This window comes from Calonectris borealis, chromosome 3 (assembly GCF_964195595.1).
Source record: "Calonectris borealis chromosome 3, bCalBor7.hap1.2, whole genome shotgun sequence".
NCBI lineage: Eukaryota > Metazoa > Chordata > Aves > Procellariiformes > Procellariidae > Calonectris > Calonectris borealis.
This window is the reverse complement of record NC_134314.1, coordinates 101806397-101831609: the sequence shown is the minus strand read 5'-3', so window position 1 is coordinate 101831609 and position 25213 is coordinate 101806397. Positions and strand designations below refer to the sequence as shown.

The 25213-nt window shown below is 44.6% G+C and overlaps 1 protein-coding gene across 1 annotated transcript in view; it reads left to right on the top strand.

Annotated features, from left to right (window-relative positions):
• Window positions 1–24775, top strand: part of PKDCC (protein kinase domain containing, cytoplasmic) — a 38785-nt gene extending 14010 nt beyond the window's left edge. Inside the window, exons 2-7 of the mRNA XM_075146956.1 lie at window positions 1273–1395; window positions 4500–4771; window positions 8500–8579; window positions 10280–10387; window positions 20407–20580; window positions 23530–24775. Of these exons, the coding sequence (XP_075003057.1) occupies window positions 1273–1395; window positions 4500–4771; window positions 8500–8579; window positions 10280–10387; window positions 20407–20580; window positions 23530–23615 (843 nt within the window). The 3' untranslated portion in view covers window positions 23616–24775. The remainder of the gene's footprint in view (window positions 1–1272; window positions 1396–4499; window positions 4772–8499; window positions 8580–10279; window positions 10388–20406; window positions 20581–23529) is intronic.
• Window positions 24776–25213: the final 438 nt, after the last annotated feature.

Here is a 25213-nt window from a genome sequence, read left to right as displayed (position 1 = left end):
TGGGAGGGTCAGAATGTGCTTGATACTCGAATCTGCTCGCAGCGGTTGCGTTCGGCCTCACCCCGCTCCCTCCAGCGATGGCACTCACCAGTCTGGCTCTCCACTTTCCTGGTGAATTAGGGTCGGTCCCCGTTCTGGTCTGCATGAGCCCGGCTTCTTCTTGCAGGGCCATAGCCAAGTCCCCTCAGCTCGGAGGAGACCCCCATCATCTTCCCTGAGCTTTTTAAAAGTAAAAGAGGTTTGAAAAGTCTAATTGCTGAGGGCAAAGCAGTAGAGGAATAGCAGCAGGGCATTTTTTAATGCTGCGTTTTCACACAGACCCTTTTACTGTATGGTTTATTTGACTGGGGGCAAATTTTAATTTAATTTTATTCCATGTGCATGCTGTTCTGGCTGGAAAGTTGCAATCAGATCCTTATCAGGCTCATTTAACTGCCTCTCTGCCAGGGCTTGGCAGGGAGTTTGTAAAAGCCTGTCCCCCAGCCCTGTCAGACATTGTCCCACTCCATATAAAGCAAGACATCTCTTCTCCACAGCCTTTAAATATTCTTCTTGTGCAATTATTTGTGCAAGTGAAAATTAATCATTCAAATGTTCTTGGAAACCAAATACAAGGAGCTGGAGCATGGCCGACATTGCCAGTTAAATGCTTTTAAATTGAAGAAGCTACTGGCAGATAATATTTTGGAGTATGTGCCATTCTTTAACGATACTGCACACAAAAGTCCAAGAGGCAATTTCTGGCTGGGAAAAGATAAGTTTTGGCATTTCAATTGCTTTTCAAGCTACCGTGTCATTGAAATACACATTGCCACTCAATGTGCAAACAGTAGTCCTCTGGGAAATGTCATTGAAAGCTATTTTGCGATGTCTTTTAAGCAGAAAATCAGTCTCACTTAGCCAAGTATTGCATAGACTAAACTACTTTTCCTCAGGTAGAACTCTGTTTCTGCAGTCATGGATATTTTAATTTTTTTTTTCTCTTAAACGTTCATTGGTGTAAGATCCTGTACAGAGGGGTATACAGGGGGCACTTCACTGGCCTTGTGCTGTATGACGGCCACAAGAGACCCTGCTGGCGAATTTGGGAGTTTCAAGGGAGCATCACTCAAATGAGAAGTTACAAAAGCTGTCGGGGGGACTTCAAGGCAAGACAGTGTGTAGAGCTCAGAGCCTTGTAAGAAATGCTCACTTTGCACCTCATCCATGGAGAAACTTAAAAGCATGCTAAGATATGTTATGCTGATGTTGCCTGGTTGTCATTTTTTTCAGCTCTATGGCTATTGTTACCAAGATAGCAATGACATCCCAGACACGCTGACGACCATCACTGAACTAGGCTCGCCTTTAGAGATGATTCAGCTTTTACAGACTTCCTGGGAAGACAGATTCCGAGTGAGTAACAACTGTTTTAAAAGGACTTTTAAGAGAGCGATGAACACAAAATAACATCAAGCATGGAACGGGGATAACGTACTATGCAGTGCAGTTCACATTTATTTAACGTTTGCTTTGCTTATGATTACATCTTGGTTTAGAAACAACATTTAGCACTCCCTTTCTGCAGTGTTTAAGATACTGTGCTATTTTGTCTGTCGAAGTTATCTAATTGTAGCTGGTTATATGCTTTTTTCATGATATCTTCAAACATTTCTTACTTGTTAAAGCTCGAGGCCCAGGATTTTTGGCGCTGAGCGTTGTACTCTGCAGCTGGGATTTAAACAATAGAAGGATGTTACATTTCTCTCCTGATCCTTATCATAGGTTGGGTTTATAATTGTTTTCTACTGCTTCCTGCTCTGTTCATCTTTTACTGGGCAAAGCATGAAATAAATGTACACAAATCTCAAACCCGGTTGTCCACCGCACTGGCCATTTACCAGGAGCATGAAGGTCACACTTAATTTGTCCAAAATGAAGCCAGACTGCAGCGACGCTTTGATCAAGACAGCACTGTCTCGCTCAGTGTATATTGGGGTGCGTCGTCGGCTGAGGTTAACTCCCTAAGACGTTGGAAGGCAGCAGCAGTCTTCATCCAAAACACCTTGGATTGCCTGGCTACCTCTGCGCCAGAAGAGTAGAAGTGCGCCTGACTGACCTCGGAGACGAACCAGCAAGGTGCAGCCCACGTCTGTACTATTGACTCCTCGCACCCGCTGACGGCCGGGTGCCTGCACGCAGGACGCCCGTCGGAAATGGTCCCTGGGCTGTGCTGCCTGCTGGGTCGCCTCTGGGTGTGCAGGAGAGCAGCCTTGGTCCCGGGCAGACCCGGGCCAGAGACCGTGCTAGCAAGCGCGCGTGTGGGATTAAGTGTCTGTGCCCAGGAATGTTCCCTGGCAGAGTTTATTTTACTAATATAGATGGAGCAACTGTGTTCCCTGCGCTAAGCTTCAGCTCCCTTTTCCTGAAAGAAGTACGGTCTTAATAGGTGGTAGAGGTACTCATCACGGCTCCCGAAATACAGGATCTGTCTTCGGCCCATCTCATCCAGGGAATGCAAATAATGGACTGTGATGGCAACTACATACAAAGGAAGTGACCAAGAGATATGTTAGATTATGGGTAATAAACAGGGGAGTTTCCTTCCAGCACGGGTATTTCTGAGTGAGCAATTGCAAAGGGAGATGAAGGAGAATTAGATGAAGGTGCTGAGCTGATTCACAGAGGTGGAATTACAGACGAAACATTCCTGTGACCGCTGTAATGACGTCTTAGGTAATGTCATGCTCATTAGCTTGTCTAGAATGCAACTAATGCAGAGAAGGAGGAGGAAATAAAACCATGTCTTCTTGATACATGAGGCTTGTTTGTGGTCCAGTCCTGAAAACGGCTGCCTAAATATTTGACCTTATTCCTACAAATAATTTCCTTGTTGAAGGACTCGGCAGTCAGCTTGCTGCCCAGCACTTCTGTGCTCAGCAGAGGTGTGTGATACTGCGCAAAGCCTTCGTCTGTGTGCTTAAAGCTTGTCGTAGAGGGGCATTGGCAGTCCCAGCCTGGCAGCAGGTACAGAGGGCAGCAGCTCATCGGGGCTCAGCCTGGGCACAGAGGCTGCCAGTGCAGGAGCAGGGGCTTTTTGGCATTTGAGAAAAGGCAGTAATTTCAGATGATAGCCTGTGGTTTTATTCCAGCTAAATTCTGGGTTGACTGGCAATTGGAGGTACGTGTATTATAGGTTAGTTTGGGCTGGATGTGCCTTTTATATACAGCGTACTGTGGGATGGCACGTACGTGAAACCTGTGTCCTTCCAGAGGGAGGAAAGGGTGGTCAAGTCTGGCATCCCATAACCAGGCCTGTGTTCATCTACACCTACAGGCATCTCCATGTGAACTGTGGTACCTTGTAAGCAGGATAAAAATGTTCTAGTCTAGTCAAGCAGGAGAATGATTATAGAAGCGTGAGATAGTCCTGATGTCCAACAGGTGAAGGGTCTGTGAGGGATAACTTCAGACATGCTCAGCTTGCTTATGAAGGGTGCATTTAGGTGCTCCCCTGAATATACCGTTTTGTGCCCCAAGACTGAATTTGGATTTGACTACTTCAATGCACATGGCCTTAACAGTGTATTTTGACAGAAAACAAAGATTATATATAAACAATAAAAAGCTTGCTAGGCTGAATAAGACCTGTTATTAATTTAATACATAGAATAAAAATTCCAGTGTTTAACTGCGTTCATATTAATGCTACGTTTGCATTAGTATGTTACATATTGGACTCTAAAGGAATGCATGAACAATACTTTGGTAAAGGGGCTGAGTTCAGCGTTCATCGAGTTTGCTGTCTAGTAGTAGTTACGCAGGTTTCTAACGTGCAATTGAAAAGCGCAGGATCAGGACAGAGCTCCCACCCCAGCCTCAAAGTAGCACATGAGGGTCCACCAAAGTAGACCCACCAAGGTAGATGGATATATGTGCTTACCCTGCGGTACAGTGAAGAGTTACAGAGGAGCTGTGGAGCTACTCTTTCTGGGAATTTGCTTCCTTCTCCCCTGGAAAAAGGCAAACGTAAGAGGAGTCAGTGGAAAAAAATTATAAAAGCAGTCAAAAGGCAGGATCACTATGGAGGCAATACAGACACCGTCTGCAGCTGGAGCTCCAGGCACGGGCGCAGGGCAGTCCGGCCAAAACTTCCAGACCTGGAGTTTGTAAAAGAGCAGAATCAGGCTGCGTGGTCAAGGCCTGTGCGTAATGTGTTATTAAAAGTTAATGCTTTTATTTCTATTAAAAGTAAGAATAGCAACAATGAGCCCTGCTTCAAGAATGGTGTGGGAAAGCACGGGTAAAGCAGCTTATTTTTGTTTCAAGTCTCGAAGGGTTTTACAGTCAACTATGTTAATCCTTTGAAAAATACCTTAGTTGCAACATTCAGTTTTGAGATAAGTTATAATGCTTATATTAAGTCATATATTTATGAATATATCTTCAGCTAAAGTGGTTTCATTTATATACTTTGAACTGAGAAAATAATGCAAGGTACCCATGTTTTTGCATTTCAGATATGTCTCAGCTTAGTTCGGCTTCTGCATTATTTGGCTCATTCTCCTCTTGGCTCCGTGACATTACTGGATTTTCGCCCTCGGCAGTTTGTGATCGTGGATGGGGAACTGAAGGTGACGGATCTTGACGATGCCAGCATCGAGGAGAGCTCTTGCACCAGTAACAGCGACTGCTTTATGGAATTCCCCGCGAGGAACTTCACCCTGCCCTGTTCGGTTGAGGGACGGTGTCAGAGTATGAACGAAAAGAGGAATCTCTACAACGCCTACAGGTACATGATCGGATAAGATAAAAGAGAATTAAGAGTAGACCAAAAGTCTCCAGCATCCTCTATAGTTATTCACATCAACGAGTACATATTGTCTCAGAACCATTACCCAAGAGTAAGTGAAGCCATGAATAATTGTTTCATTTGTGAAAATACGTAGCATTTATAACTTTGGAAATGTTTTGCATACTTGGAGTGTGATTCATCACTTCTAGTCTAATTTTACATTGGTTTCATTCCACTGAATTCTTCACACAAGTGGAGATTTTCATAGGAGTGAAAGAGAGGTGCCTGTGGAGATGGGGGCCCATTTGCTCTGTGGTGAGACGATTCAGGCAGCTCTTCTTCAGTGTGAGTTACGAGGGGTCATCACATGTTCTCCACCGCCGGCTGAGGAAAGGACTGGCTTCACAGGCAGAGTTAGAGCTCAGCTCTCATCCTGCACTCCGGCTCAGTGCTGCCTGCCTCACCGGAGCCTGCCTCGGGACGGTGATAACAGTCCCCGGTGCTGCCACGGGGCTGCTGAGACCCTCAGGTGCTGATGATATGGGGCGTAATCTCAAACCTTTGAAAGCAAGGGGTGCTCCCTTTTTCCCTTTTGCCCCCCTCCCCTCTGCCCGCAGCCCCTGGTCTCTGCGTGGGCAGGCGCTGGGGGACTTGCTCCCGGTGCTGCTCCCGCTCCGCGGCAGCGCTGTGCCCGTGGCAGGGAGCGCGTAGGTCACGCATAGGTGACGGGTCATGCCAGACCAGTCGGCCACGCTGAAGAAAGCGTTCAGCCGACGCACCTGTCTTCCGAATTTGATTTTAAGGGTTTCTCCGAATTTACAGCGGAGTCCTCCTGGGCGATGGCTTTGTGTTTGTGGTCTCGGCTGTCCCCCGTTAGCCATGGCTCCCTTTGGAGGGCTGTGCAGGATGCTGGGGGAGCCGTGTCGCTGCCTTCCAGGGAGCCAGTAGCCGATGCTCAGTGCCGCCTCCTCCTGCCGCCGCCGCCGCTGCCGCTCTGGCTGACGTGCACTGCTGGGGCAGGCGGCCGCCTTGTCTGATCCAGATAGGAGGATGGAGGATCTCAAAGCAATGCCATAATGGTGTGCTCATTTCTTAGACTTCCCTTTCAAGTATCATGCCATTCACTGCCTGCCAGACCACAGCGAGGAGAGGCTGCTCCAAAGAGAGTCTTCTGCTTTGGTCCCAGGGCGCTCACCAGCATGTGTGTTGCATTAGCTGACCACACTGAAATGGGCTGCACCACATGACAGCCATCTGCAGTTGTGCAGCGCAGTTTTTAGTGTGTCCTGCAAAATTTTCCGTTTCCATTTGGTTGGCTTAAAGATCCTGCTTAGCTTGCTAGCTTTGGGTTAAGACTATTTTGCTGGTGTGGCTAAGAAACCTTTAATAGGCACCCATCCATCTTGGTTGTAAGTGGGGATATGTCTGCGGTGCGGTGGGCTTGCGGCAGGTTGCTGGTCTCGCTGAAGGAAGCAGTCTTTTTCTATTACAGTTCTTAATATTGCCTTTGAACCGCGCACTGGTGTGTAACGCACGCACAGTGCCCCAGTGTTTTCAGCCCCTGCTTTTGCTTCGCTCAATAGACAGTGGGTTTTTGTTCAACAGCAGATTCATACTATAGTAGGCTGCGACCACCCGTGCTAGGGCATTAGCAACAGACGCTGTGCACTTGTCTTGGAAGGCTAAATCTTCAGTTCGTTAGGTATAGGCTACTCAATTCCATATTTTCATGGATGCACTCTGCTGCTGTAGGGTTAGAGATTGCTCTCAGTAAAGGGTTGCTGGTGCTGTTAGGTAGAAGTCAAAAGCAACAATATGTCAAACAGTGCATAAACCCCTTGTAATTTTAAAATATAGCAGGCCGTAGCCTTGAAAGCCTAATTAGCCTATCTAGCTGGTTTCTTTATGAGGTAAATAATTAAAGGAGAGAAAACATTTTGGAAGAAACTCTGCTATGCAAAAACTGGCCCATCAGGACTTTCAGATGGTTACCTTCTGTCACAAATGTGTCTCTATGGGTTTTCCTCCAAATGTTTGGAGGAACGATTTTCAAAGCACTGGACAGTTTTAAGAGTAAGGATAATTAACATTTTGAACTACTAACCAATGGCTGAGATGAATTCTCCATCACTGACCATTGTTAAATTAAGATCAGATAGTTCTCAAAAAGAAAAAAGAAAGGAAAAAAAAGGCTGGAGGAACAAATGTAAAAGGATCTGACAATCTGTATTATGCAGATCACAAGGGATGCCACTGGCCCTGCAATCGATGAATAACAAATGTTGCTGCAATTAAGTCGTGCAGGCGCCAGTGTCTCTACACGTCAGAATTTCACATGTGGGTGTTTGCATTGGAACAAGTCATATATTTCTATAGCCACGCAAAAACAATAACCTCCGTGACTCGCATCCATCCAGCGTTTAGCAAAGTAAATGACAGCTACTGAATTTTTGCAAAGAACTGTTCACAATCAGTCGGACTCTGCTTTATAGATAATCTCGAAGCAAAAAAAATGAGGTAAAATTTACCAGACGAATTATTCATTACAAATGTTATGCTGCTCTTTAGATTTCTGTAGGTATTTGTATTGGCTGTTTCATACTCATTGCTAAGAAAACCTACCTGGTGATAATCCTGCCTGGGAAAATCATAAATACGATTTTTGTAAGGGATGAAAAAGGGAGTTAAAATCTCAAGGAAATATTCATTGTGTAAGTGGAATATGTCAGCTCAATAATACCTATGTCTATGATCAATTTTTGCTATTGGTAACTTAATTTTTTAATTTGTGCTTATGTGAGACGTCTGCTAGTCTCCCTCCTGGGCATGAGTCCCTGGAGGTTTCTGTTTGACAATGTAGCCCCTGAATATGAAAAAGCGTTTACTTTGCTTTGCAGGTTAGATGTAAAGCAGGGCAATTTTCCAGTTGTGTTCCTGTTCTGTTTATTACCTGATACTTATGTCTGATAGTTCTGCTTATATTGTCAGATCCTGAACTGTCCATCTCCATCTTAGGCTGCTCTGACACTGAGTTTGCAGTGGGTAGTAATATTGGCAGAGTAATAGAAACTTAAAGGAATAATGTGAAAATTCAATCTACTTCAAGTGATGGTAAAGGCATATTGTCTTTTCTTTTGTAATTAAAAATGTTTAAAATGGAGACTATACATCCATCGATGGATATCTACATGAATGCATCTTGAATTTAGATAAATGATGAGAATAGAGAAGACATTTTGAATTGCAGTGGCATTAAAGCAATAGAAGAAGGCTGTCTCCTGGCAATTCATTTGAAAATCTAAGAAAAGGGTAGAAAATAATAGCCAATTATTTGAAATGAGCAGAAATTTGATTTATGCGCTTTCAAGGTTTGGAAAAAACCCCAAGACTTCTGGGTTGATGGCATCCGTTTAGTTTATTGAAGTGCAGACAGCTTTGCAAATAGTCACAATCCACGGGGCTTCATAGCAAATTTCTGTATTAATGGAACATTTACACGTAGTTACAAGGCAGCCTTGTATATAACAGTGTGGTCTAGGTATGCCAGACAGCTGTGTGAGTCTCAGCTATATATTTATTTGACTATAGAATATGATTATATTTCCTGAATGGGTCAGTGGCTTATAAGCAATAGGAATTTTATTCCTTATGTTGTTCAGTAGTTACCAGACATTTGTAAACTTTTTTTTTTTAATTTTTCAATATGGATTACTTTTCCTTTGCAGGTTTTTTTTTACATATCTTCTTCCACACAGTGCTCCATCCTCACTGAGACCATTACTGGATAAGATAGTCAATGCAACAGGTAATCGCAATAAACATGGTAATGCCAAGTATTTCCATTTTTAGTGTGACTATCACATTTGGGATGTGGGGAATGCTGTTTTTACGTTCACTGCAATAGTTCACTGGGGTGAACTGCATCAGAATGCAATTCCTTGTGGGATCTGGAGGAGCTCTGTCTCTGGCAAGGGGAATTTCAATGATAAAAACAGGATACTTCCCCATTGCCAATGGTACCCGTGGTGCTTCTATACCTCAGAAGCCAGAGGCAAGTGACATTACCATAGGTCTTTACTAATTACCAAGGTAGTGTCTTTTGGGACAAGTAGTTGCATGTGCCTGTAAATCTGATTTGAGGGTTTTTGGCGCATTATTCTAGGGGTTTTATACCTTGTACTCTGTGTATTCAACGGGGAAGTTAATGATCTGGGCTATAGCTAATTAACAAGCAAAGCCTTTGGAGTTCCCTATACTGGCTAAAGTTCGTCCCTCGTGGGGGGCTCACTGCAGTGTTTTCTGCCTGCAGGCCTGGGATTCCCAGCTGGACGAGCCAGCCTTTGACATGCCTGGCTCCTAGAATCATAAAATCATAGAATCATTAAGGTTGGAAAAGACCTCTAAGATCATCAAGTCCAACCCAACACCACCATGCCCACTAAACCATGTCCCTAAGCGCCTCATCTACACGTCTTTTAAATACTTCCAGGGATGGTGACTCCACCACTTCCCTGGGCAGCCTGTTCCAAGGCCTGACCACTCTTTCAGTAAAGAAATTTCCCCTAATGTCCAGTCTAAACCTCCCGTGGCGCAACTTGAGGCCATTTCCTCTCGTCCTATCGCTGGTTACTTGGGAGAAGAGACCAACACCCACCTCGCTACAACCTCCTTTCAGGGAGTTGTAGAGCGCGATGAGGTCTCCCCTCAGCCTCCTCTTCTCCAGGCTAAACAACCCCAGTTCCCTCAGCCGCTCCTCATAAGACTTGTGCTCCAGGCCCTTCACCAGCTTTGTTGCCCTCCTCTGGACACGCTCCAGCACCTCCATGTCCTTCTTGTAGTGAGGGGCCCAAAACTGAACACAGTATTCGAGGTGCGGCCTCACCAGTGCCGAGTACAGGGGCACGATCACCTCCCTGCTCCTGCTGGCCACGCTATTTCTGATACAGGCCAGGATGCCGTTGGCCTTCTTGGCCACCTGGGCACACTGCCGGCTCATGTTCAGCCGGCTGTCAACCAGCACCCCCAGGTCCTTTTCCTCTGGGCAGCTTTCCAGCCACTCTTCCCCAAGCCTGTAGCGTTGCCTGGGGTTGTTGTGGCCAAAGTGCAGGACCTGGCACTTGGCCTTGTTGAACCTCATACAGTTGGCCTCAGCCCATCGATCCAGCCTGTCCAGGTCCCTCTGCAGAGCCTTCCTACCCTCGAGCAGATCAACACTCCCGCCCAGCTTGGTGTCGTCTGCAAACTGACTGAGGGAGCACTCGATCCCCTCGTCCAGATCATTGATAAAGATATTGAACAGGACCGGCCCCAGTACTGAGCCCTGGGGATGCTGTCAGTATGAAACCCAATTTGTAGTACCTCATGGACTTCACGTCCCCATCACAATGCCGCTGTAGAGTCGGGCACCGCTGGGTCTGATGCTTAGGGCTTTATTCAAATGCAACCTCGATGTGTTCTGTGCAGGTTGCTTCTCATCTAACACATTCTTTTTCTGTGCTTTTAAAGGAGAACTTCACTGGGGAATAGATGAGACGGCTGCTCAGCTAGAGAGAGTTTTGAATCTGTATAAGAGTGGAGAGTACCTACAAAACACGACCCGGATGCCGAAAGCTGGTAAAGTAGTCTTTCTCGAAACTTGAAAACAGAAACTCTGCTTTGTCTTTTATTTGAGGTTTGAAAGGGCAAATGTGCAGAAAATGGGGCTCAATGGCCCTTGAAATCACGGACATGATAATCTGTTGTCTGCGTTTTGCTTCCTGGGTGCCTTCTGAAGCCCTTCTCACTACATGAGGTAGCTGGACATCCGTAAGTGTGAGCAGGCTGTAATGGGGATAAGGAAATCCAATGGAGGATTGCTCTCCGTGGCAGATCTGCGGAAAATGTTTTTCGTCACATCCACACGCTTCTCTGCTGCTGGAGTATCCGAACCTCCCCAAACATCAGTTGGGGGGAATCTAATCAAGATGCCGTAACCCTCTGTGGATTTCCTGGGACTTTCAGGAATTTCTTGCTACGTAAGCACTTGTAGATTGGAAGAATAAAATTTTTGCTTGCATTGCAAGAGAAAAAAAATGTGTCCCTCAGCTTCTGCTAGCAACAGAATAAAAAAGGAGAAAAAGGACAAGATGAAAACAAAGCTGCATATTAGTATCTTTTTCATAAAATCTCTGCAGCACCACAGGTATGTAATATGCTATTCAAGCAGCTATGATACGGAGGGATGCATATTCTTCCCAGAAGGATAGCTTGTGGAATTATGCACGTCAAAGAAGATTATGTATGATGGAAATGACTGTTAAGTCTAACAATTGAAAAAGCTGTTTTGCAAATTATTTTTGTGTACTTACAATATTAATGTCAAACTGTCAACATAATTGACTGCAAGTTGATAGGAAAATTATGGCTTTGCTGCAAAAGCTCAGAAAAGAGGGAAAGATGGGTTCTAAATGAAGATGAATGTTGGCACAGGGGGTTTGAAAAGTTCAGTGAAGCATTTGCTCTGTGAAAGAGACACAGGAGCCAAATTCATTCCTGTCGTAGCGCTGTTAACCTCAAAGGGCCATGACACCAAGGATGAATTTGACCCACTTATCAGAATAATTCAATATTTATTTTGTTGTAAAATTGGCAGGAAAATTGTTGCAGGTGTTCATTTAACTTTCTAATTTTCAGCTTTTCATCACAATCTGTGCTGAGTGAGGCCTGTCAACACAGCAAAATTATTTTCAGCAGTACAATCAATAGTACAAACACGTCCTTTGTTGAAGAAGTGCCAGGAGGGCTGAAGTTTTTCTGTGATGCTGGTTGATTCCAGATTTAACTGCCGTATCAGGACAAGATGAAGTTTTGAATTGTAGAGGGCTGTCATGTTTATAAAGAATCTCGGGGATTGAAGCTTAGGACAGCAGTAGTAAATGTAACAGTGCAGGTTTCTACTAATATGGAGTAGAGCTCCGTGTATATTTGGCTACTGTAATAATTACACGTTTTTGTGTTAGTTTAATTCCGTAGAGTCCTGGATAATGTAATGCAGAATCCGCCACCCCTGTTCATGGTTAGTAACGCCCTTCTGTGCAAGGAGCCCTTTTTATTTGTGGGACACTGCTCACGGACTTAGGCACTCTACAACATAAGCAAAGATGTTGAAAATCCGTAGATGCTTTGTGTAACATATTTGGCCAGTCTACGTTAAAAACTGTGAGTGTAATATTGAATTCCTTGGTAGGAAAATGTTCTCAACCAACGGCAAGCCTGAGGAATCAGGTATCTTAGTGGAAATTACACTTAGATGAGATGTGTTTTCAGACTTAGCTGCCATGCCTTCAAGATGTGCAGACCTGTTTCTTGTTTGTTCTAAGGCTACTTTAACGAAACAGAAAAGGGGTTGTAATTTATTTCTATTTTAAGGCTCCCTTTGCTTACCATAAAAGTATGAAGAAGTCATATTGTGACGGTGAAAATATGCCTACCTACTCATTTGTATCACTTTTATTCTGAACACATTCCTTCCTCAACCAGTATGTGATTGGTAATACCATGCTAGAATTAATTTTTAATATTCTCAGTCCAGGGATTATGGAATTAGAAATTATTAATTAGAAATTATCCAGAGATTATGGAATGAGAAATTCTCTTGGCAGTACGATGAAGTTGCAGGAGAGAGTGGCAGTGGTGCTGGAAAGGACTGGTGTCCAAGTGTTCAGCCTCTTCCCACTGGCAGGACGTTCCCAGCTGAGCTGACATCCTGACCAGCGAAAGCAGGGCTGAAACGCTGAGCAGATCGAATAATTTGTGTAACTCCTGGTGGGTGGTAGAGGGAGAGATGGGTGTTGAAAAGGGACAACCATGATACTTTCCTAAGCTGTCAGCTGAGGTTTTGCTTTGGCTCTGTTTGATGTCTAGGAGGACACTGTGTTACTCTCTGAAAGCAAAGAAAAAATATTTTTAAGATTGTTGGATTTTTAAAAAACTTTTCTGCCTTGCTCTACAGCATAGTGAAAGTTCAAGGACAGTGTTTTTCAACCCAGTGCTAGGTTAAGATAAAACTAGAGATGATGGTTTGGGTCTCAGGCCACATCAGAGTTAATCAGAGCTTTGCATTTATGCGTCTTTGTGCCAAGATCAGGCAGGCACAAGTTCGCATCGATTTTGCTCCAGATGATGGAAGTCTCACAAGGTGACTGGCTCCCAAGATTTTTGCTCTCTCAAGCAGTAGAAATGACAAGAATTAAGGATGCCAGTGTCCTCTGGCATCTAAAGGGTTGTGACAAAATAAGGCCTTTCTGGTGTATGATCTATGTTGGAAATCCTAAAAGCAGAACTGGAGGAGAATTCAGATCCAAGAATCACAAGGTTTTGTTTTGTTTTGTTTTGTTTTGTTTTGTTTGGAAAAGAAATCGGAGAAGGTTCAGGTAATGGTGCTTCAGAATTTGTCTTGGGTCTAAATGCTTTGAATTATCCATTGCCTTGGATAGAGCATTGTAAATTTGTACTGGGAAAGAAGAGATCATGATCTTGGGCAAGTGATCTAAGGCCGTAACCAAAACATAAACTTTGAGGAAACAGTCTGTTATCTATCTGAACCTGTGTTTTTGAAAGGAAGACCTCCTCCTGTGAACACTCATGAAGTGAGAAAGGTGATATTGATAATCAGTAGGGAAGTGACATGAAGAGAGTTCTTGTCAACCCTAGTGTTCCCATAAATAAAGTTTAACAAGATGACATAGTCATATTACAGAAGGTCTTGGATATTAAGCTTTCACTGTGCTTCAGTTGTAAAAGATTTTATAGTGCTGTAAATTATATTATGCTCTGGACTTTGCTTTAGTATCTTAGAAACAGAGTAGAGGCGCAGGAGACATTTGATAGCTATGTATGTGTTCTGTAATCATAAATCACACTACTGTTAATGTTGATGCAGGAACATTACAGTGTTTAAAACAACACCATGAGCAAATACTTTTATATTCCATGGACTGTTGGTCTCTCTTGCTGGAATCCAGAAGAATGTGAGTTAAAACAGGAACCATGTATTTTTTCTGACATATGTTATCTAAAAATTATTAAATCATTCCATTAATTATCCAGATTAAGAAGACTATAAAAAAAATCTACTGATGTTCATCAGTAAAGTCCTGCCCCAGTATCAACATTTTTATTGCTTCAATCAAGTGACACTGATTTGTACCAACTGGGTGTCTGGCCCTTGAGCTAAGCCCCAGCCCTTCAGTTAACTCAGAATTTACTCAGAAATGCGTGAAATCAGCTAACGCTAGTAAATCCGATAGCTTTGTTATTCATTAAAGCTAATAGATGACCCATTATTAGGCCTGAGGGTGTGCAAGCCCACAGAAAGGCATAATTAGCTGCTGCTGTTAGTTGAAAGTACATTCTCAGTGCTAAAAAAGCTGGAAGGCTGGACATAAAGCAAAGACACTTCATGTTTTCCTTTGTCTTAAGACAATTTGGCAGGATTATGCTGTATGTAAACATTTACAGTACAACAGTGTTTTGAAAAAATGTTCTGCAGGGTCACTATGGCAACCTGCTTAGGAAATTGTAAATCCACCCAAGAATTATTGAAATCGGGGATGGGGGGGGGGCGGTGGTGGTGTTTGTGCACACGTGTATGCGCGAGAGAGAAATTTTGCAAGGTTATTGCAAAAGATTGTTTGAGGCAGTTTGTATATCCTACAGCAGGCCACAGTGCGAAGGCTAAAAGCGTGCTGCTGAAGGCGCTTGAAGGCTCAGCCAGGAACATACTGCAGCCCAGTCCTTGCAGCCCAGATTCCTGCTTTATCTGGCACTTGTGCCATTGCTGTTTTCTTTCCCAGGGACGTCGAGGCTGCTTTGTGGCCAGCTGAGGGGGAAAGGTGCACAGGGCTGCATGCACGGGCAGAAAGTCTCCCTCTACGCCCTGCCTTGCACAGAGGGCTCAGCAGCCGGGCAACGCCAGCACGCAGAGGAATGCAGGAGCAGGTTCCTTTGCACCTATACGGCACTGGAAATACAGTGGGGCTGTATAGCTGTATAGTGACCGGTTGGTTGTTGCTCACGCGTATCTCCACCGTCGTGCAAACCATATACCCTATTCACTGAGCAATGATGTCTTCTGCTGTCTAAACTTCTGTAGGTCCAACTTGGCAGCGTACAGCAAAATGCTTTCTGCTGATGGGTTAGGTCCTCAGCTCCTTTCAGGAACACTAAAGAAGTCACCGAGTGTCTTTTACAAATCCTGTAGGCATCTGTCTTTAAGCCTAAATATCCCGCACACGTGACCCTAGACACCTTTTGGCTCATCCATCATCAGCATCCTTGTTTTTATGAGCCAGTGGGCCAGATGCAGCTTACAAGCGTCTGTGGCACTAGTTCGGGCTAGTTGCCTTCAGTAAATGGGTGAGCACCACAGAGGTGGCAGTGGGTGCAGAGCAGCTCCGCAGCCCGGTGTGCAGCCCTGGGACGTGAGGCAGGAAAGAGACTCCAGCTGTGTCATGTTAACGGGAATAAAATGTAAGGGAACATGTCGTTCTTCTCCTTATTTATTTGTGTTTCGGTGACAGCCTGCATACCAATTTAAATATGGATCTACTGTAAGCACAATAGAAGCGTATGAAAAGAGGCAAGCCCTACTTCGCTTCCAGCCTGCATGCGGGAAACAGCCAAAGGACGGAAATACTCACCAGAGAAGCAGGGCTATCTCCCGGTCTGACGGCAAACCCGTGTCCTGCCAGGCCTGTCTGTCCTTCCAAACAGTTGGGATTCGTCAGAAATGATTGAAAGCAGAGACGCGCGGGATACGCCTCGCATGTCATTTTCTCAGACATACCAAAAAATAGCTTTCTGTAGTGCAACTGCGCATAGGGCTTTGCGAGGCTCGTTGTCAGAAGCATGTTTAAATGTGAGGTATTGAAGCATGAGGAAAATTTCGGCATAAAATGAAGCGTACTAAAAACATAAGTGTGTTATTGTCTATTTAGGATCCGATGCTGTTCTCCATAAGCTCCCTGGGAATCGGTGGGGACTGTTTGTAGAGCAAAACACTGCTCAATACCACTTTTTGCTGAGATTGGCAAGATCAGGCTCTTTCTGCTTACTTGTAAGCAAAGCAATTAAAAGCAAATCCAGAGTCGACTGCCAGTGTTCCTCTCGAGAGTGGAGGAAAAGAGGAGGGAGGAAAAGGAGCAACATGATTTCTCTCTCAAGGATGAACATTACTGTGTCTGTGTCATTGACCCTTGGTGCATTGGCAGGTGATAACTAGAAAAGAGAACTGGGCAAATTTCCAACGAGTAGCTGTAGTTGGTAGTAAAAATGCAATCTGGCTGCTGTGGCTGAAATAAACGGTCATTAGGACTGATTAAAGTCAGATTTAGGGTGATTCAAACAAGCTAAAAGGGGGAAACCACAGGCGGTTTCACATAGTTTATTATATACTTGTGGAGTTATTTATATGATTCAGTCTAGCACAGTGAAAATGAGCATGTTTATAGATTGTAGTCGGCTTTGGGACAACGCAGGTGATTTTTGATGGAAAAAATTTAGAACAAGATTTTAAAGCATTGACTTTCTTTTGTAGCTCTTGCCCTGGTCAGGGATGCTGCAGGTTGCTTTTAAAGATGCCTCTTACCTGTCAGGAGAAGATGCTTGTTTGGAAAATTGCTGTGGCTGCTGTGGGGGCTGGCTAGCACTCTAAGAAACTTCAATATTTTGACCTGATTGAAACAGCATATTTTGCTTGACCAGAGCAAACTTGTAAAAATATTTTAAAACTATTAAAAATATCGCAAAACAAAACTTTTGAGGATTGCCCAGATTCAGCATAGCAAGAGATTTTGAAGTTTCAAAAAGTTTACAGGGCAGGAAAGATGTTTCCTATTGTATAGCTGTGAGCAGCAAATCAGCTCCCATATGGTAAGCTGGAGAAAATCTCTCTTAACTGACACCAAGGCTTACTGCAGTATATTTATTTGCTTGAATCCTTACAAAATCAGTAGATGGAGAAAAGGATTCTTTTTCTATTGTGATACTGGCAGGAGCATCTTGCATTTCTCTGATCTATTCCTTGCCATTACCTTGGTAGACTTTATGTACTCTGTGTCAAGCTACATGTATGTACGCAAAAGTGTAAATTTATGGCTGCATTTATAGTATTAGGCAAGTATTTATTGGTTTTAAACACCATTAGTCTGGAAATCGACCAGAACTTTGACCTTTTTATGATGTGATTTACTGCCGTGAGCCTTCAAATTCCATGGACTCCATTTAAGCAAGTTTCAGGTCTTGGCAGGACAAAAACCTGAGCTGGAGCTGTCTTTAAACCAGTGGAGTATTGCTTAATTGAGCAAGGAACTGCACTGTAGTGACCAAGATGATCATTTAAAGGTGTAGGGGAAGCCCAGCCCTCCCGCAGGCTGGGAGTAATGTCATTGTGGGGGCACATCTCGATGGAGGGGCATCTTTCAGGGGTATCCTTCTAGTTCGTGCGAGAGGAGCACATTTCTTCACAACTCATACAAATAAGTGCTAAGGGGTCAGCTCCCTAATTTGTCGCTGTGTAAACAAGAGATTCCAGGGATATTTGCCTTCGTCATGCAGACGGAGAAGGCAGCTTCCTTGCTCTGCTCGAGATAAAGTGAGTTTTGGAGAGAAATGCCGTTTCCTCAGGCCAGCACTTGGTTGATGTTGCAATGAGTTTCTGATCAGTTCTGACTGTAACAGTTTAAGAGGAGATCCCGTGTTGGCTTCCCGGGGCGGCAGGAGCGCCTGGCTCGTTTGGGAGCATGAGCCAGGGTGGGGGGCCATCGCCTGCCCCACTCTCTGCTCCTCGTGGCCGCCTTCCCATCGGGATGCTCCCGGGGAAAGGCACTCCTGGGCAACCATCCCTGCTGCCTGCCACGCAAGCGGGGAGAGGGGCTGCCTTCCTGCCTTTCCCCCTCGCTGCATCCCACTCCCCTCCCCGCAGGCAGCGTAGGCAGGAGGCACAGATCCCCAAGCTGCAGGCATTCAGCAGACTGTGCCGGTTCAGGGGAGCTGCCAGAAGCTGCCTTTGTGGAGCCTGTGTGACTCTGTGCTTTCACTTAGACTCCAGTGGCTGTATTTTCACCTGTCTGGTGCTTGATGATCTGCCAGTCAAGGAAAATGCTCTTTGCACGTGGGTTGCACTGCTGTGTACCTGCTATGCTACCCTGTTCCCATGAGTCGTTGCCGGTGGTGGTGATTTCCCTCGTGTAGGAGCTGGCGGGGAGCGGTAGGGAGAGCAGGGACAGCCACAGGGCTCTGCTGCATGGTGAGACCACCCTAAGTACCGGCATGGAGGTTTCTATCCTCTCTTGCACCTGCAAGCCAGGACCTCGCCATCACCATCGCAGTTATTGCTGGCCCAACTCCGTCAATTAATGTGTCCAAGCTGCCCAAACGATTTACTAGGCTCGGTCACCTTGAAAACGTCAATGGAAAGGGAGAACTTTATCTCCTACCTCTGACAGAGCCTCAGGTCACGTAAATCACTGCTGCTCTTTTGAAATCTGTTTACGTCAGCCGAGAGCCTAACCCCTGACAGCTGTACCGGGAACAGCGTTGAGAAGAAAGTAAGTGCTATAGGTGTATTAAGAGGCATATCTGTTCGCAGAAGAGTTTAAAAATTGAACAATAATTCAAAATAAGGGTCTTCCAGGTGGGCTCCTGCCTTGCACGGAGAAAAATACATGACATGATGTGGGGCTGCTCTGCTTAGCGCCCTGACGGCGTGCCGAGGGATGCTGCAGCTCCCTCCCAGCCCCGGCGTGGAGCCCGGCAGGCTCCGAGAGCGCCCACGGGAAGGGCCAGGGCATGCTCCCTGCTGACACAGGGAATCAGGCAGTTGCTTCATCTTCTGCGGCTGCAGCAAGTGCCATCATCCCGTGAAGGTCCTCTGTGGCATGGGGTTTGGCGCAGTGCAGTGTTAGGTGGCGCTTCTATAGCCGTGCAAAGAAAAGTTGTGAATAGTCACATTTTATATCCAGTCAACATGGCACACACACCGATACAGGTAGTTGTGTATGGGGTATATTGACTTTTTTGCATTTCATTTGCACATATCATTTTACTGACCTTGGCTGTGAGGTACAAATCAATACTCGGCAGTTACCATACAGAGATAAGAGAATATTATTCAGTTACATTCAATTATTGTTATACTATACAATTGATACAGAAATTTGAAAAAAAGGGACTTTACCTATCCAGCCAGTAGCAGTTTGATTTATGCTGTGACTTTTCTTCAGAAGAAATACATACGTATTTTCGATGGAGTCATGGCCATTTGTAATGTAAAACTGCATTTTTATTTTGGGTTTTTTTTTCTTCCATCTATGTAAGTCTGCATTTTCTGAATTAATGAAAACTTTTTTGCCTTTGATTTAAGTGAGACATGATCAGCTCTGGTTTTGCTTCTTGTTTGTGAATGTTTCTTATGATACTTTTAATGAGCCAGGCTTAAAAAAGGAATGCATTTACTGCATTTGTTTCCCACTATTTCAGACTGTGTGGTGTGAACGAGCACTTGTGGATGTGTACTTCTTTTCCCAGTTGAAATACTGGCAGTTTAGAGTAGTACATGCACTCGCCTCTGACTCGGTGGTGTTCGTACAATGTGCTGCCTGAAATATTAGCAGGCTGAATCTGCAATGTCAGGCAGAAAATGCCTGAACCAAAGTGACTTAAGAATAGGCTGTGAGTCAGGGCCGGCAGCTCTGGTTTCCATAATAGATACAATTGGAAGAAATATAGAATGTTATTTATTTTTTTGAATAGGATGTAGGGGAGAGAGACAGAGGGGAACCATCAATTTGTGCGTCTGGACGCTCAATAGAAATGTTTATAAATGATTAGTTGAATTTGCTGATGCATTCATTAGAGGAACCCCCGTCAGCGGCTGGGAAAGTGAGAGGAGCTGTGAACAGAGAACAAGAGGCAGCTCATAAAGGCAAGTGAGACTGAACGGCAGCCAAGGGAGAGGAGCGATCGGCAGGGCAGCGCGGAGGCGCTGGGCGAGGACCACGCTGACATGCTCCCCTGCTTTTTTTTTTCCTTCTCTTCGGAGGCCCATCAAGCAACTCCCCCTTTGTGCTAATCTGAGCAAGCAAAAAAAGTTTGCTTAATTAAAAGCCTGTCTTTTCTTCCTTCTCTAAAGGGGCCGGAGGAAAATAGCATGCTCTTCTGAGGGAGAGGGAGGGCTGGGAACGCCTGGTCGGGTCTCACCCCGACAATCCCGCTCACTGTTAAGAAGTAGGACAGTGAGTCAGTTCATTCAAGTGGATGCTGTTTATTCAATGGGACATTCTTCCTGTAAAACTCCTAATAAAACCAAAGCCTCTGCTACGCAGTGGGGAAGGGGAAAGGGTTTTGTGCACAGCCTGTTTATTTACAGACACTTTCTGGAAAAGAAGGTGAGAAGAAGAAAGGAGGAAAGGAAAAGGAAAGTAAGGTGCAGAGCTATAAACACGTTTGGGAGTAAACCGGGGCTGGTACTGTCTAGCCCGTCACCTTTTCCATCATATATCCCACTCCTAAGCTGTTATAATAAACCTTGCCTGCTAAAAACAAGCAGTTTGCTAGAGCTTTCAAAATGATTGCTTTGCTGTGGTTATTTGCAGAGTACAGACGGGTGCCTGAAGCTTTTATTCCTGATGAGAACTACAGATGCTGGCCATCTTACCATCATAAGGGCTGCCTCCTCTCCGTGTTTGACGTCAGCGAAGCCATTGAGATCTGTGACAGCTACTCCCAGTGCAAAGCTTTCGTCTTAACTAACCAGACGACTTGGACAGGTAGGTCGCGGATGCTGCTGAGCAGAAACAGCATCTGAGTCACGTATTCTGACTGCTTTAAGTGTTTTAATACAGTTTGGGGAGTATGCTGCGCCGGGCTGTGGGAGCCACCAGCCACAGCTAGAAGTTTCTGAAGCTCCAGCTGAGGTGGTTTGATTTTTGGCGGGGCTTCTCTTTGCCTGCTGTCGGGGGAGCAGGAACCTGCAGGCGGGCTCAAAGGAGCTGGCACCAGAGGGCTACAGCACGTGGACCATAGGTCTCCAAACCGTGGGGTCTGAAATTTTATTTTAAAACACAGCAGTGGAAGCAACAAAAGCCTGTGACCTGTTTCCGCAGTTAAATGTGCAGGATGTGGTCCAACATCTGGATTTAAATAAATCTTTCCAATCCATATGGTTGTTGCGGTTTGACACAAAACCAAACAGGTTCTCCCATGCATCTAGCTGGGACTTCCCGACTGGTGTCAGAGGTGCCCTGCCACTGGTGGGAACACTGTGCTTCTAGCAGTAGGGCTTTGGTTACAGGACAGTGAGGAGGGAGGGTTTAAAACCAGGTAGAGGTAGAAATAGAGGTAGAGGTAGAAGTAGAAGTAGAGGTAGAGGTAGAGGTAGAGGTAGAGGTAGAGGTAGAAGTAGAAGTAGAGGTAGAGGTAGAAGTAGAAGTAGTAGAAGTAGAAGTAGAAGTAGAAGTAGAAGTAGAACTTCTAGGGGAAAATCTCATTTGCTACTACAACTCATTTTCTTGTCTAACAGAATACACTCGTTGAAAAGAGAAATACATTTTCCAAAAGGTCTATGGGCCTGGCAATCCCCACGTGGTTCCCCTGAAGGCAGGCAGTCAGTGCCGGTTGACATCAAGTGGAGAATTGGCCCGGGCTCGCTGCTTCTGCACCAGACTTGAGCCTATTTCAGGCAACTCCAGAGCAATCTGAGAAACAAAAATGTTACAAGTCTGTGCTAAAAATCTCCGGTAGCTGCAGCTCCGGAGTGGCTGAGGGGTTCAAAGAGCTGAACGCCACAGCCGGCTGCCAACCCTGCGGCCCTTTCCTGCGTGCCCAGGAGAGCTGCGTGCCCCTGCGGCCGCCCCGGCTGGCTCAGCAGGCAGGGTTCCCCTGGGCAGACTGCACTCCTCAAAGAGTAAAGAAAAAAGACATGTTTGTGTTTATAAGATGCAGTGGACCAAATCCGTGTTGTTTCGTAATCTTCCCCCAAGATAAAACCCCTGCTGAAGTCAGAGTGAGTTTTTCTTCCGTGCGTTGTCTCAACACGTACAGGGCTGTTTCCCTGCCTGCGTTTGCTGTTTTCTGCTAGGGCCGGGTTGGCTCCTCTGCTCCTGTCTTTGAGAGGAAGGGTGGCTGATGCTAGCCACCCCTTGGGAAAGCTGATTGAAGTCATCGCTCTGTCAGAGACTTCAGCGTGGCAAGTTATTTAGGCTCTGAGGCTCAGCTTTCTGTCTGTACATCTGCGATCATGACATGTCTTAACCTTAAAGTCAAAATTTACCCTGTGTGCAGTTGGGTGCTTTATGTTGCTCAGCTGAGCACAACTAAATACACACCAAAGCCAGGCTTATATACATGTCTAGCAGGTCCCCAGCTCTGAAAGCATCACAAACAAGTAGAAACTTCAGACAGTTCATACCTTTCAGAGTGTTTTAGGCAGTGTACTGCTACGGCTTTCTGCATTTCTTGTGCTTCTGAGAGGTTTGAACAGAGACTTCCGTGGAACCTAGAAAAAACCTAATTTATATTAAACTTGCCTGTGGCTAACTGGTGACTACTAGGTCATCATGTCAGACTATTTATAGTCAGACTATTGAAGTTAATAAATACACTAAAAAAGTAATTATTATGGCACAGGGAAATTCATAGGAAGTTCAGAGCAGCTCCTGTCTCAGATTATAATATTAAAAGCAAATGAGACATATGAGCAATATTTCTAGTCTTATTTATCATTCCCTTTACCTTGTTGCTCCTGATGCATAAGCACTCGAGTCCCTGGAATCTGCAGCATGGAAATTTGCTCAGTATTTGAGGCATCCTGTTTGCTGTGTGATACTTTTTAAGAAAATAGTGTTATGGGAGCCCCCTAGAGAGGCAGGCTGGGAGTAAATAGCATTTGATTTTCTGAAGTTCAGAGGGAGGGAAGGCAGAGGTTGAATAGCTGTGGAAAGTCTCTCTGTGGCCTTGGCTCCAAGGAACAGCAATGACAGTGGGGGTCGGTGGGACGGCAGGTCCTCATCGAGAGGCAGGGGCTGGGTAAGGTGCCAGGTCAGTACACGTGGGGAGATAGAAGAACTGTGCTGCAGCTCCCACAAGTACCGCTGAGTGAAACCTCACCAAATTCAGCCCCTGCTGGCCTCGGGTGTCTGTGTGGCAGGTGCCCAACACTGCCCAGGCTCTTAGCACTTGCTGATGTTTTTTGTGTGAGGAGTAGAAACCTTGTTCCAGCTTGTTTAAAACCCAGAGCTATGAAGTGATCAGCAAGAGCTATTTCAGAGAAAGTCGTGTTTAACATACATTGCACTGATCAGTTTTGCAAAGATTCAAGCACGCAAAGATGATTCTGGTCCTGTACAAATGAATGCCCTGAACGCAAGCCTGTTTTTATCAGTGGAAGAGTCTTTAATACGGTTTTTAAAGATCATGTGAAACTTGTAAAATCTTCAGACCGTTCCTTCATTTGCCGTGTTAGCTGTGCACAGCCGTATCTTGACCATAATTAGATAAGAGTAAACATACTGAAAGCAGGGGAGATTCAGTGTCATTTTAACGAAAGCACTTCAGTTTTATACCAGGTGAAGTTAAGAAAGGGTTCACTCTTGGATTGCCTGAAGAATGGATAGGTTGAAGAAGAATATGAAATGTTACTATTTTAAAGTTTGCAACCTTTTGCTCATCACTTCTAATTAATTTTTTTTCCTACCCCTGCCTTTTCCTATTCGGTGCAGGTCGGCAGCTTGTCTTCTTCAAGATGGCCTCAAATCATATCATGCCTGATCCTGACAAGATAACATATGTGAAGGTGACAGACTGACAGCTAAAGTGGCTCAGTCTGACGCGTGAGTGACAAGAGCTGTTTGTGTATAAATATAGGCAGCTGTTAGGTATAAGGCGGCTGTGGCCGGAGAGATAATTGCACTATTACTCATTCTAATCTATAGAGTGCTAAACAAAACTTTAAAGAAATAACCTGCATGACCAGGATGAATGTGCAATAAAACAACATTTTGAAAATGTGATTTTTTTTAAAACAAAGCAAAATACAAAATATGATACACTGTTAGGGTATAATTTTGGTTATAAATCAGCTGGCAGCTCTGGCTTTTCTAACCAAGGTTAGCATAATGTTTCTGACCTGTGCATGTGCGCGCAGGGATGAAAGTTGATCAGTTCTATGGGAAGTCTGTATCCTCCGCGCTGATATTTATTTGGGCACGTACAATCACAACAGAGTAACTGAAGCATATCAGTTTGTAAGCTGAATAGCAAACGTTTCTGAAGACAATCAGCATTTGTGTTAAAGCTATCAAATATGCAATGCTGGCGTATTTGTCAAAAGGAAGGAATTGGTTATGTTTAGAATTGCAAGACTGTAGCTAATTTTCATTTTTGCTTCCAATGTTATCATAAGGTTTCATTTTTAATTTAAAAGAGCCATTTTGTAGGTCTAGCAAATCACATAAGCATATGAATAGTCCCACTGAAAGGGTAGGGACTTACCCAAGTGCCGAGTGCTTTGCTGAATAGGGGTAGGCCTAAGCATATGCTTACAATTAAGCCTGTGCTTAAGACTTTTGTTGAATCAAGTTTGAATTGTTCAGGAAGCCACATCTTTTGACAGACTGGCAAAGCAATCCAGCTGGTGGAACGGTACTAGTTTAATGACTATCTTGCAGTTATTCGTATTTTTTATCATCAAATCCTTGGTTTTCTAAGGCACCGCTTGCTAATTCTTAGAGTGAATGAAGTAAATGACCTTAATAATGGCAAATGATTGCTAGCCTTAATTCTATCTAAAATGCGTTTTACAGGCATGGTGTGTCTAGAGAATTTGCTTTCAGTGAAAGCAATAAAGTAAATGCTAAAGTGACCAATGTCATACTGTTTTGTAGTTTGTACAGTCAGGAAGAAAAATGTGCTTTTGTTTCTCAAATTGTTTATTTTTGTAAAAAAAATAAAAGATAAATACAAGTTCTTTCATACTCGATTTTTTTGTGTTGCAAATAAATGCCTACATCCAGTGAAGACTTAGACATAATGTATTGTATGTAAACTTAAGCCTGGGATATTTTTTCCAGGAAGGAACTGAGGGTGAGGAGGCTCCCAGTAAGGGGTGTGTTTCTGGGGGTATGCGGTAGCTTTGTCTACGCGGTTGCCTGTCGCAAACCAAGTCACCATTGGAAGACAAGGCTTGAGCAGCCTTTCTTTCTCTGTAGTTTGAGTCACATCGGGACCTGTCTTTTAACATTTGGAAGGGATGAGAATGAGAGCAGAACCTGAAGGAATTACTCATCGGGCTAAATGGTGTTTTTTCTTGCTGGGCTTTACCAAGGAGGGTCCGAGAAGGAGAGCAGCAGAGCCAGGGAGGCTGGGCAGAAGTGCTCATAGCCTGTGTGACTGGCTACGCAGGAG